The sequence below is a fragment of the Ciconia boyciana genome, chromosome 4 (assembly GCF_034638445.1).
Source record: "Ciconia boyciana chromosome 4, ASM3463844v1, whole genome shotgun sequence".
Classification (NCBI taxonomy): domain Eukaryota; kingdom Metazoa; phylum Chordata; class Aves; order Ciconiiformes; family Ciconiidae; genus Ciconia; species Ciconia boyciana.
In genome coordinates, this window is record NC_132937.1 from 68,724,116 (window position 1) to 68,738,391 (window position 14,276).

Sequence of the window (14,276 nt, forward strand, 5' to 3'; positions counted from 1 at the left end):
TAAACCTTTGGTCCTCAGATGACTCATTTTTAAAACACAGCTCACAAAACCCGTTTATGAAAATATCACTAACATCAGGAAAATAGAACAAGAACAAGGTAAACTTGCATCTCTGCTCCTGCCTCCCCCCTCAGAACAGTGAATTTCTTCGTATTCCAGCTTTAATGAGATGTACCTAAGGGCTGATCCTGAGTTCTGTAACAGGAAAGCACTTCTGCAGATTTACATGGAACATAAGAGCTCCATGGGATGCTACCTCCAGGCTTCCTGCCTGCCGATACTTTAAGATCTACGAAGATGAATGCAAACCTCTCAATAGTATAAAGAGTTCCATAATTTTCCAAGACCTTTATAGATACACAAATTTAAAAAGGTCTTTTATTCCTCTCTCTTTCACCACTGGTATCAATAAAGAGAACAGAAAGTAGAAAGTAATTCAAATGCAGTGAAATAATGGCTTTTGCTTCCTCCATAATGCCTGTTTCAAAACAGCAAAAGCTTATTTTCAAATTTTGTTAGGGAAATGCATGACAAAAGGTATTGCAGAAACTTTTCCTTCTGAATGTAAAAATTCTTAAAGTCTGACATAATTTTGTGTAATAATGGGGTGCAGGACACAGAATGATTTCTAATTAGTGGTGAGCTGATTACTGCTAAGCCTCATACCAAATGGAAAAATATAGTGCACACAAAGGGTTTCCAAACACACCATGTGAGCATTCCAAAATGCTTAGCTGCAACAGTGTTAAGGATGCTGGTCAGTCAGTTCTTTGTCTAACCATTTCTGGCATAAAATTGATTATAAAATGGTCATAACCTGAACCCCTATGCATAAATCATAATACAAACCACTAATTAAAATCATCCAATCATGGGATGATTTTTTTCTTTGCAATGCAGCAACATTAAATATAACTTTCCTGTTTGTTTTTTCCACTATCTGCTTTTAAAAAGCACGCTGCATGTTAAATGCCAGCAGGCACCACTGTGGAACTCAGACCATATTGTGTCTACAGTACTTTGCATTAACAATTAAGTATTATTGTAGCGCCTCTACTGAATGAAGCCCTTCGCTAAGGGAAAAGTGGACTGAGTCCAACCACAAGCATGTCTTGCTTTGTAAGTATTTCCAGCAAAATATGCCACAGGTTCACTGGCTGCCAGAGTTGTAAAAAAGCAAAACAGTTTCACATGTGACAAGAAAAAAATCTTTTAACTTTGAAGAGCAAAACCCACTGTTTGTAACAATATTGAAAAATAATTACACTGCTTACTGATAGACCAGACTCAGAGGTGATTCCTCAGCCCCCACAGCATGTGCCTTGTAAAGCTGCCTATATCCACAGACTAACTCTCTAATTAGAGGAAAGGTGAAAATCCAGACTCTCAAATTGTTTGTTTCTCTGCAAGACAATCAACAGATTGAATAATCAAATATGTGGTTCAACAGATTGCACCAACTAATGCCAGCAAGAGAGAAAACACTTGCCTTCTAGCATCCAGATGCTAACAAGCAGCAGACAGTACACAGGCCACCTAAAAGCCCTAATTGTACAATGATCATTGGTTAATACTGACCTAAAACAAACTTATTGTAAAAAAACGAAAGGCTTCTTATGTTTTTCATTTTTGCCTGCATAGGCAATGTCATTCTCCTATCTTAATCTACATTTGAGAGGCAGTGTAGACTTGTTTCTCAGTAGCCTGGGTCAACTTTTTCATTAACTCCTTATTTGTGGATTAATAGATAAAAGAATGGTTTGATTTTGAGAGATGCTGATGCACATGAGCAGGATGAAATCACAGCATTTTTTTTAGAAACAAGACCACTTATTTCAAATGCGTAAGATTGCTCTGCTTGAGGTTCACAAATTTGAGAACTCGGGTTTGTTAAGTCTCTGAAAGCACAAGCAGACACATGCAGAGGATTTCAGAATTGAGCCTGCCATTCTGTTCATGTGAGTGTTATCTGTCATATCATACACAGCTTCACTCAGTGAACCCTTCTAGAGAAAAGACATTTTTTCACAGAGTCTTAATGTGTTTCAGTGGTGTTCAGTATACAATGGTCACTATTAACAAGTCAGCGGTTGCCAGGAGTTACCATAGTGCATTATCTGAGATTATGTAGACCAGTGACATACAATAACACCAGGCTCAATTATTTTGTCTTGATCTGTGCACAGAGGATGCTTTATGACAGCATGGTGTCAAAGGGTGATACTGGGCACACTGGGATAGAAAAGACAATGGGCTCCATGCTGCATAGAGTCACGACACTTAAAAGAGCCAACAACTACCATTAAAAATGAAAAAGGAAACAGTTCCTCCAGTACACATCAGGGAAAATTATCCATTAGGGAAGCTGAAAAAATTACCTTTTCTTTCCCACTTTCACCCCTTATGAGGAGGTAGTCAGGTGAAGAAGGATATCTCTCTACTTAGCAAAGAAACAGTGTATCCTAAATATCACTGAATAATAATTATGACAATATAACATCCTGAAAGAGTGCTGAATATTACTTCTGTTTCACTATAAAAGGAATTTTATTACATTCACCACTGATCATAAGCAAATCAATTTCACTCCTCTGTGTGTGTCAAGAATGAATGTAGCAAAGCAGAAATACTAATTCATTTAGTGATTTATTGCATCTGTACTTATAAAAATAGTTTTATATCTCACTCCCTCACCGTTACTTAGATAAGTTCACAAGGCATTTAAAATTGAGAAACTGAGTTTCACATCTTATACCTGTAAAAATCAAATACGGGTATTTTTGAGAAAGAATAGGTTAGAAATATTAAAAAGATTAAAAAATAAAAAAAAGTATTTTTCAGACTCTGATGCTTTATATGACATTTCAGCAAAGAAAGCTATGCTTTTATAGAAAAGCTAGAAATTACTGAGGAAAACCAAACATTTTTACTAGAACTTACACAGCAAGATTAGACTCAGCTTTTACAACAATGGTATCAACAGTGTACTGGCTTATGATTGCCACAATTTCAAGTGAATGGTAATCTCTTATGCAATAAAATTGGTTTTGATAAATTTTCATGTTGATTTTGATACTGATAAGGATATCTGCGAGGAAATGTTTTTGCCAGAGCTATGGACAAAGAGCTCTTTGATGGCCTTCACAAGTTGCTAGGCAATAGCTGAATGGTCATGATAAACTTCAGCTAAGCTGCTCTGAAGAAATGCTCATGCATTTAATGCCCAGTGCTTTATGCTGGGGGCCTCACATCTAAATCAGCATTCCCCCAGCATTCGTAATTGCATGAATGAAGTAAATAATTCTTTAGGAATACCAGTGTTTCTGCCCATGCTAGCAGAGTGTTTACATACTCCCTATGCTATATTTTTAACTTGAGACTCAATGATCCATCCAAGTCAGATCAATGGAGAGCTAATTTGTTTTAGCACTAGAAGGGAAAAAAATCTACCAACTATTTCTTATTATCTTCCCAGGCAAATTTATTATTGGACTAAGTGCTATTTTCCAGCTTATTATGTTTTCATTAATCTGATAAAAAGTTATCCAAACTTTAAAAAGAAATATTTTTTTCATAAAGAATGTGTATTTGCTATACAATTTATCTTCACAACACATGGAACTTTCCAGTATAGTCTCTCAGAACTAAAACCTATTTGTATATTGGTGTACTTCCCATATGTCAGAGCTAAATTGGATAGACAACAGCCTAAACAAGAGAAGGATTAAGCCCCCAAAACTTGGGGAAATCTTGGTGTCATTAAAGCTAACGATACATTTCCATTATGGTCCAAGATCTCACCCTTCATATTTAAGAGAAACAAACACTAGATCACTTCTGTTCAGGGAAGCTGAGACTTCTGATGGTGAGAACTGCTGCCCTACTACTCTGTCAAATGATGCATGAGCAGCCCAAAGAAGGGGAAAAAAACAGCACAGGGGAGTGGTGAAAAACTGCACAAGCATTATCTAGAAGTTCACAGGCATTATTTAGAAGTACCCTCATTGTCTTTAAGGGAAGAGAAGTACCTTGCTCCCTAGCTGAAGATAGCCAGAAGACTAAATAAAAGTGTCTCAAATTAAGGAGCTAATGAAAGGATCAAAGATTTTTCTCTAGAAATTCAGACTGCTGCTCCTTCCCGGCAGCAGCAGGAGAGTTTGTGCCCGCGCGTTTTGGCAGGAAGCCAGCTACAAAAGCTTGTCAACAAAAACAGCGCTGTATCAGAGTTTGAAGGCAAACATCAGCATCTGCAAATTTTAGTGGAAGAATCACTTTTGAGATATCCCCGGTATCCTTCTGAAGGCCATACTGTTGCTACGTATTGTCATCCACTCCATTGGGGTGCTCTTCTTTTCATCTACCACATTTTAGGTAGCCACAAGAAAATAATACTTCTCCTTTTCTTACCTTCTTGATAGGTAGAAAATAAATGTACTTAATCTCCTGACTTAAAGTTCTTCTTCTAGAAGAGTGGTATTTCTTCCACATGAAGACCCACCACAACACATACACAATAGAGACAGACACAGTTAAGTCCAGATGTAGGGTAGGCCAACCCTCTTATTGAAGAATTCGTCTCCCTATGTTTGGAAAGTAAATACGCCATTTATCATGACACAGTGCTCACATATTATTTCATTTTGTGGCACGCTGAATATTCATCACAATGGGACCTCGTGCTTCAGGAGCTCAGGGGAAATTGGCCAAGGTGGAGGGAAACCCATGTTCTTGCAAGAGGTTCTTGGCTTGGCTGCATCGCATCGCCAGCACCACGCACGCCGTTCCAGCAGCAGCTCGTTTCTCAGTCTTAAGGTGAGGGAGACCCATGACAGTACTTTTTAAGTCTTTTTTCTTCTATGTAGGAGGGGAAAAAATGCATACACATTAAAAGCTAAGGAGCAAGGGAGCATTCTAGTTCGTGCTTCCCAGGGGACCTGGTTATTTGCATCAGGGGGGCGGGTGTCAGATGACAGTCCTGCCTGTTATAATCCAGCAACAAATGTGCCTCTTAGAAATAATGTCAGGAGCACATGGAAAGACACAGCACTTCCTCACAGAAACAACACATCTGGTGATGGGCAATCTGACTAGCATAAGCAGGTGTCCAGCACTGCAAAAAGTCACCAACACCCTATCTGCTGTAGCATATAGATGAATACTATGCACTCTGGTAAAATGTAGGCTGATATTACTGCATCTGTCTTTTCCATGAACCAATGCTATTGTTTTGGTAGAGAGAGCAGACTAGTGGTATTTCATATTCCCTGGCACCTCATAACCTTTAAACTGATTTTAAAAATAACAAATGTCATATCAGTATGACATGACATTTCTTCACAAACAGAAAGGTCCAGCAGAACTGCACCCAAGAAACCACAACAGTAATGCATTATCAGTAGCACCCACATTACTGTAATACAGTAATAAACAAACTGTTTGGAGAAAAACCTTTGCCCTTTTTACAATGCTTTAATGCGAAATCTCAGTTTGCAAGAATATCAATTCTCTCATCTTTTAGGCAATTTGGAAAAATTGTATTTTGACAGCTGCTTACAGAATGGATAAGATTAAGGGATGAAATTAACAGTTACCATGGTGTTTGCTGGATTGTGGTCATTGAGAGAAGTGGTAGAGGTGGCTCTTTAATGGAAGTTAACTTAAAGTTTTGGTATAAATTATTAGCAGAATTAATTATCATTACCTATTGGGGAAGTAAATTTTCTGTGTCTTTCTTCTGCTTTCTATTTTAATGGTTCTTACTCTTTTCCACTGTCTAGCTATTGCATTCCCTCCAAATGAAGAAAAGTTATTTATAAGATACAGTGAAAATGTCAAGGGACGAGAGTGTTTGGGGCAGACATCATCCTCTGCGTGGGCGGATGTTTCTCATTTGTGCCATCCTGTCATGTGGCTCCTGGAACGTGATGGAATGGTCAGATGGCCAGGAAAAAAACATCACCCTTAACTCTTGCTTTTCTAAGCAGAATTAAGCTGCTGTATAGGGAGCGCTTGGTGTAAACCACAGAGAGGGAAGGCTTTCTAACAGGAATACTGTAAACAAAGTAACTTTTTTTAGGATGAAAAATCTAAGTATCCTCATAGGCAACAGAACCTAAATTAAAACCAGAAACCCTAAATTGAAACAGAACCTAATTAAAACCAATTTTAATTATGTCTTGCATTTTCTAACAGCTCATGACAATGCAACAGTCAATAACTGAACATACACTTTTGTTCATAACTAGGACCTAAGCAGCAAAAGATAATACATTGGACATGCTCAACAATAAATAAAAAACTACTTAAAAAACCTAAACCATATAACATCTTATCGTTGACCCAATGCTCAGCTGCAGTTATATCTTGAGACTAAAGTAAAGGGTCGCATGTTAGCTAGGCTTCCCTTTGGAACACGACAATAGCACTTATGCCCACTTCAGCAGCTCGGAGCTCCCCCACTACCCAAGGGCACGTGCACCGTACCAGGGCAGTGACTACCCTCCCCGTGCAGTTTGCTTCCTGCTCCCCAGAGTTATGGTACAACTGTGTCATCCAGCAAGGGAAAAATCTTCCACCCTTCATTTATTTCGGCAAAGTTATAGAAACTATTCCCGCTGATGAAATTCCCCGGGGAAAGTGTAGACAACTGCTCTGTTCACAGGGCTGAGAAAAGTATTACATTTAAAGTATCTTTTTGGAAACTTTACATAATTTTGATGGCATCAAAACATCTGGGGAAGTTCACCTTGGATTGATCAATTTATTCTTGTTGAAAAAGAAAAAAGATTCACAAGTTCACATTTTTAAGCTTCTTCAAATGTATTTATTTTTTAACACTACCCTCCCGATGGTTTTTAAACAACTAAATCCTTAATTTGGGTTAGATAAGCACTAGACTGATCCAAAATCAGTTTCTCCCTCTCTTTGGTTTTTTTTGGTAGGTAATACTAACCACCAAAACCTAGTAAGTCTGGTTACTTTAACAAATCTAACGGAAAAAATCTAAGCTATTCTAACATAATTTGTTGCATTTTAGTACCTTCCTATTTTTTCACAAATCCTCCATCTGCTTCTCCACCTATTATGCATACAAATATGTATACACACTCCCTTCTTAATCCTACAATCTAATCCTATCTCTGCAATGTAACATTACATACAGTACAGCTATTTGAGAACCTGTTTCTTAAGTATTCTCTCTTTTTTTAAATCATTCTAAATATAAGTATCTACACAAAGACCAGATTCCTCATGCGTATTGCTCTGACATGTGAAGTGTGGGAGGAGGATTTTTCCAGACACTGAGTATAAAGCAAACTATGCCGTTTATGTCACATTGTGTGTCTAGACATCACCAACATGTTGAAACTAGTCTGTTACACACGCTGTTGTGATGACATCATGCAGGGACGGATACTCAATTTTATCTATAATCACGCATGAAGTCTCCTAGTGAAATCTTTTTCATTTCTAAATATGAAGAGGAAATAAGATTTCACTAAAGGCAAAAATACTGTCTCCTTTTCAATACCTGAGTCCAAGCACAGTCAAGATCTGCGCTATGCTTGAAGCCTTTGTCACATCCCAGGTTAGTTATATCACACTGGCTAGGTCATTTTTCTAACCTGTTATAAAAAGTTGCTAGATTTTTAGTATGGCCTTTCAAAACTGCCTATTTTAATGTGGCTTCATTCATTAACATACTTTTCGTCTCTGATGATTTGTCTCAGTTCTAGAAAACTCACAAGATGTATTTTGAGCAGTACATCTGTAACTTGTCAACAGTTCTAGCTGCTTACACCATGGTTGCTGAAGATCAGCAACTGTTCACATGTTTTTAATGTGGGTATTCTTTGCTTAATACGTTTATTAATTTAAGAAATCATATCTTGAGCAGATCCAAATATAAATTTCAGGAAGTGTGTCCAAACACGCACACACTATTACTTGAAACTACCTGAAAGTAAGAACAAAGGCCATTAACATCATAACAAAATAAACACAAACACAAAGTAATGTCTCACAAAATAGTAACAGATGGCATAATGCTAATAGTATTTTTTCATAATTCACTCAAATAACTTTTATTATTTTTTGGACTCTTGTGGTAGTCATTTCCCAGAGGTATCTGAGTAGCTGATGGTAAGTCACACTGCAGCTTGTGGGAAGAGAATAAAACCAACAAACTCCTGGCTCAGTTAGGTGAGTGCTGGCTCTAGAAACCTCTCTCTTTCACACCAAAAAGGGGGACAACGGGGAGACCCAACGGGTCTCCAAGTTCTCAAAGACCTTGGCAGAAGCTTCATATGCAGACAAATTGCACAAATAAGAAATGGGTTTGGTCTTCCAAAGCAAAGCAGGAGCCCTTCCTGCCCATGTCTGTACCCCCTACAGATCTCCACTTCCTACCCCCTAATAATCATAAAAGTCACATTCATCTGAACAGAAAGCAGAAAAAACAAAAAATAAGCTGTAATCAGCTACAACTAATCAACCTGAACTACGGACACAGAGCATTATGTACTTTGAACAAAATGCCTGTGATCCACCTACAGAGCTAGAAAAAAAAAGCATATAAAAATCAAAGTTTGAGAAAAAACTTAGTAAGACTGTATCTGAGGAAGTCATAAGCTCTATACAAACTTCTGTGAGCACAATGATTTGCTAAACTTGTCAAATAAATGACTTGCTGCAGATTGTCTGCTCACCTCCATCTACTATGTCTGGAAGCACCAGAGAAAAAAGAAAACAATTATATCGTGAACTGCAAGTCAATTAGGAAAAACATTAACTTCTAAATGAGTGAGTGGATAATAAATAATACTAGGTTATACCTGAAATCACAAAAACCCCTCCTTTCCTTTCACAGCAGAAACATGCTTTGTTCATTTAAGGTGTGTTTTTCATGCTGACTTCTTATTTTAAATGGAAGGAGTCCATACAGGCGGGTGACATGAAATCTGACCTTTGCAACACTACAGTATCACAGTGAGACACAAAAGTCCAGAACACTCTGAGAGGGGCAAACTTATAGTGTCAATTAATCCTTATGGAAGATGGAAGAGTTTTGCCAACACTTAGAGCTTAGAAATCTATGTGAGAACTAAAGCTACCTCCTAAAGGGAATATTTCATGATAGCTTGCCTTTCTGCATAGTTTCTTCATGTTTTCAAAAAATCTTGCTTTCCACCAACAAGAGAGTGCAACAACAGTGTCAAACACAAATTTTGATGAATAATTAAATATATGCAGTTCTTAAAACCACAATGAAAATGCTGGAGAAACTTTGTGAAAAAAGTGCAACAATTTTCATACAGAACAAAATATGTGCAGAGAAACTTACTTTTTTCAAAAGTTTGAGAAACTCAAATGGCAGCACAGCTCCTGCACGATTTATCCTCTTTTTGGCTGCCTGAGCAAAGTTTTCTGAGTTCCTGGATGTGATGCTTTACCTACCAAAGCTGCCAGCACAACCTTTAATATTTACAGTTATTCACCACTTTCATAAGTAATCATACTGTGGAGGTGCCCACGTTTTAAGATTTCCCCTTCTATTACCAGTTTTCTGCGGACCCCACACTCAACAAAGCTTCCATGCCTGTGAATCACAGAAGCGACACAGCAGCCATAGAACTGGCCCTTTTCTCCTTCCAACCCCACATACTCCTCCCCTACCCACAGAACCAAAAGGCAAGACCAAGTCCCACGATAGTGGAAATTTGTTGTCCTTCATGACGGCCTCTTTCATACCTGACCATCCCGGTAGACAGCGACAGTAACCAGTGGTGGGATGACAGCCGTCTGCATGGCTGCAGTCACAGCGTTCAGCACAATCCATACCATATGTGCCATCCTGTGGCAACAAAAAAAAACCAACCCAGAGATGATGACAACTGGGAGTTAGAGGAGAACAAGTTCTGGTCAGTCCTGCCTCAAAAAGCAAACACAGATCGCTCCTGAATCTGTAATCTGCTTTCTTAATATAAAACGCTTCTGGCTTTTGGAACATTTTAGCGTCCTACATTTTCATTCTTTCATTTAGGACGGGAAGATAAAGAATTAATTACATTCTCTTGAAAAATCCCAGACTAACGGACTGGGAATGGTGATTCAGAACACAGTAACCTACGCTATCAGAGGCTGCAATGAAAGCCTTCTTGTACTGTCCCTCTCATCTCCCTTACAGCTGAGTTCCCACTCCAGGACCTGGGGGTCCCTTGATGGGAAAACAATTCAGTCTCCTTTCTGCCTCAGTCCCTGAGCTCTCTATGTACTGGTCAAAAAGGACAGCACATAAAGCTACAATTTCTAAAAAAGAGTAGTAAAACATTAGATTAAAATATATCTTCAGTGTGAAGTTTATTGCATAAACAATGCAAACTGTATCACTTTATTTTGATTAAAAATCCTTCCCTCTGCACTGCAGCATATATACTATGTTAAAAAGAGAAGCTCTTTAGCTATGAGACAGTACAAAAAACAAAATTATTTTTTGGCTATGCAACATTTTTTGAACCAACAAGAGAGATTAAAGTTACCAGTTGAACACCTCTTGATGTATTCAGCTGTGCCAAAAGAGCACAGCTGATTTTCATGGAACTACATCTAAACATTTGAATTTGCCTTTTCTGCTTCTTCTGTAGAAGGTGGCACATACATTTGGGGGTAATTCCATACAAAATCAATCTGAGAAACTGAAAAGAGCAAAATCTTTACAATTGCATTCTCAAAACAAGGCAAAATACAACAGTAAATTGATCTTACAGAAAAAGTGCCAAAACCAAATTAAAAAACATGGAAAAAAGCCAGTATAAGGTAATGCTTCCGGGGTTACCCACAGCAAAGGCAAAAAGGAAAAAACATGTCAGGTTTAAAACCCAATCTTTTAAATTTGAGGCTAAAAATTGGTCTCAGTCACATTAAAAATCAGAATAAAACCTATATGAAAATTCATCTTCTGTTCTTTGATGTTCATGCCTACATTTCTACTGAGTTTCACAGGATTTAGCCATTCAATTCCCAGTCTTTCAAGTCTAAATTAGAACAAAATATTACGTTACTTGAGTATAAGGGGCCTTTTGCTCATCTCAACACTACATTTTTATATAAAGAAAAGATTAACCATTTCCCTTGCATGTAATCAGATTTGGAAAGAAAGGAAATCCTCAAATATGTTGTTGAAACACAGTATTTTTAGTCTGCCATGTATTTGGACTGAAGTCCAAACTTCAGTCAAATCTTAAGTAACAATCTGGGCTGTGATATTAATTTACTGAAGTTATTGAAACAAATTTAAATATACAGATTTAAATAAACTCTCAGATCAAACAAGAAAAAAATTCAGACAACACTGGACACATTTGAATTAGTTTTCTGTTTATTCTCCTGCTCTGGAATTTTGAGGCAGAATATGCATTTGAAATACAGAAATGCTTATGGACATCATTTGACATATACAGAAAGAGAGAGCAAGAGAGTGAGCATGGGCATGCTAAATTATCTGATATAGAAATGCTTTTAAGTGTTATTTTGCTAAATTTGGAACAGTGAAGCAAATGCCATGAAACAATACCTATCTTTTTTAATAAGTCAGTTTTAGAAGAGCTAATGGAGCTTGGGAGATCTCATCATCCTTCAGAATCAGACACTAAGTGATAAACAAAGCTGCTTTAGAAAAAAGAAAAATTAGTCTTCTGATGTAGATGCATTGTTGGAAACACTGCATAAACGTGCACAGATTATACTCTAATCAGCTTTCCAGAATATTTTAGAATTTGTTTGGCACTTTACTCACTGTATCAGTGTATGCTATACCTCATCTTAAAACCCAAAACTACCACCAAGAAAAAACTTCTGAGTATTCTCAGAGCAGTTCAACAGAACAAATTTTCATTCAAAATAAAGGTGCGGTTTACAGTCTTACGTTGTAGTTCAGCTATTCCTACCACGTTATTGCTCAGTAGAGCTAGTCCAAACTGACAGAAGCTTGAATGTGATATGGGAGGGGAATTTACAAGGTTTATGTTCAGTTCAAGTGACTCCTTTACAATTATATTAACAACCTGCTATGCAGGTAGTATTGCAAAAGTGAAGAAAAGACAGTGGAGAGGAAAAAGGAGAGCAGAGAGTTTATTAAAAAAACAAAGTTTGTTAAAAATTTCCTGGAAAATTGAAGTCCATCATTGGAAAAGATGGACTCTGGAAAACCCCATTTTTCATAAAATATTTTGGGTTTTGTGTATCAAATGTAACTGAAGACAAACAGTTACATAATAAAACAAATCAGTTTTGAATTTTACAATTTTTAAAATTTTGAAATTATGTATTTTTATGGCTTCCCCAAACTACAGATTACAAGGTGGAACAGAACTGATGAGGAACGTGCCTTTGTCAACACAATGATTTCAAATTTTGCAGTTCTCAAAGTCTGGGAGATAGTGGAAGTCAGAGTCCCAAAAGAAAGGCAAAGACTTGTCAAAGGACTGGGTAGTAAGAGTGCCTTCTCATGTCTGACTGAGAAGGAAAGAAAGTTCTTCATTCATACTGTACCATAGATATAAGCTAATTTAATTAAAATTATGTAGTTTGATGTGGAATAAATTTTGGTACATTTTTTCTCTCATCGTTTTTACTTAAAATAGTTTAACAGAAGCAGTTTGGATAGTATTTGATGCTGACAGAGAGGGAAAAATTTGATTCTGTGTTTTTCAACAAATTCTAAAGGAGCTGGTGAAAAGTTTGAGGTCCAACTTTAAAGTGTAAAAACAGAAAAAATGTTCATCTGTGCATCTTCATTTTGTGTGGTCATTTTTTGTGTGTTTTGGTGTGCTGCAAAGCAGAGTTCTTCCAGAAGAATTGTTGGTGCACGTCCCTGATCTTGAACCCAGTTGTATATGAGCTACCAGGTGCAGCACTCCTTAGGGACTTATCCCCATCAGGTCAGAAGAATGACAGGAGTATCCCCCTGCCCAGTATTATCTTACCGTGCAAAATTCAGTGAAATTATTAAACTACCTGGCAAGGGAGTTCGCATTTCTCTCCTCTCCAGCCCGGGGCACAGGTACAGGTTCCATCCAGAGCATTGCAAGCCCCTCCATTAAGACATTGGCAAGTTAAGTTACAGCCAAGACCCCAGGTACCACTGGGACAATTTATTGAGCAATCTACACCATGCCAACCTGCCAAAAATAAGAATTAAAGTGACAAATTAATCACGTTTTTCCCCATTTTTCTCTGAGGACATGCTTCCCTCCGCCTACCATGGGGCATCGGAGATGCGCAATACCAGGGTAACATTAACTACAGGCTAGTATCAGCAGTTTCAGCTGAGGACTTGTCCAGGTTTGAACAAAGGTCCTCAAGGGCACCTTGTAACATCTGTGCACAGCACAGATTTGCAGATGGGTGCCAACATACAAAAGCAATTGATGGGTGATCTGAAATGAAAACAGAGACACCTTGAAATTTCACTGAAAAGCACTAAACTATACTGCAAGTTTTAAGGCATAGTCTGAAAAGAATTAGGTATTCCTAATTCTAGGTAATTTTCCCTAGACTTAAGCTCCTGCTTTCATAATTCTTCCACCAGTGTTCCGTACAGAGAGTTCTGCAATATGGTTTTAACAGAAATCTTAGACACAAAAAAGAAGAGAAAACATAAAAGTAGTGCATAAGTTGTATTTCTCCAAGGATACAGAGAAGACCTTTTAGATTATTTCTGTAGTTCTCTCCAAATACAAAAAAGAATGTAATGGAAAATGGTTCTAAAATGCAGCATTCACCACTGATTATGCCTGATAGCAACGATTCACAGACTGCACACTGGATAGACAGAAATGTAAACAGATTTTTAAAAATGTGATCATCTATTGGATCCAAAAGAAACAGCATAAGCCAGTCATACGTTACCATCAGCAATGACACAAGCCAAGTTTCTAATTTTGTACCTTGTTTACAGTAAGCGAAGGGAAAAATAATTCTCCACTGAGCCTAATCAATAGACTATGCGAAACACATGTATTGAAATGAAGCTGCCTCGTGTCCTGGATTGATAACTTTGAATTTAGGGGTCATTTCAGGAAAAAATATTATACTATACTAGATAGAAAATTGAGACCCTTTCTCTCAAGTGTCTTTCCAATACTTATAAATTTCTTTCATTTACATGACCAGTATCTGGGTTTAGTTTAATTTCACTATTTGCTATCCTTTTTCATTGTAGTATGACTAAAAATGCACAATGCACAAGAAGATAGGATTATGCATAGCTCAAGGAA

At 37.5% G+C, this 14,276-nt stretch overlaps 1 protein-coding gene across 6 annotated transcripts in view; it reads right to left on the reverse strand.

The window, feature by feature from the left end:
* Positions 1–14,276, reverse strand: part of MEGF10 (multiple EGF like domains 10) — a 110,977-nt gene that overhangs the window by 22,682 nt on the left and 74,019 nt on the right. For all 6 annotated transcript variants that reach the window (XM_072859768.1, XM_072859773.1, XM_072859770.1 and 3 more), the window contains 2 exons: positions 13,015–13,178; positions 9,751–9,853 (listed from right to left, as the gene is read on the reverse strand). In XM_072859768.1, the coding sequence (XP_072715869.1) occupies positions 9,751–9,853; positions 13,015–13,178 (267 nt within the window). The remainder of the gene's footprint in view (positions 1–9,750; positions 9,854–13,014; positions 13,179–14,276) is intronic.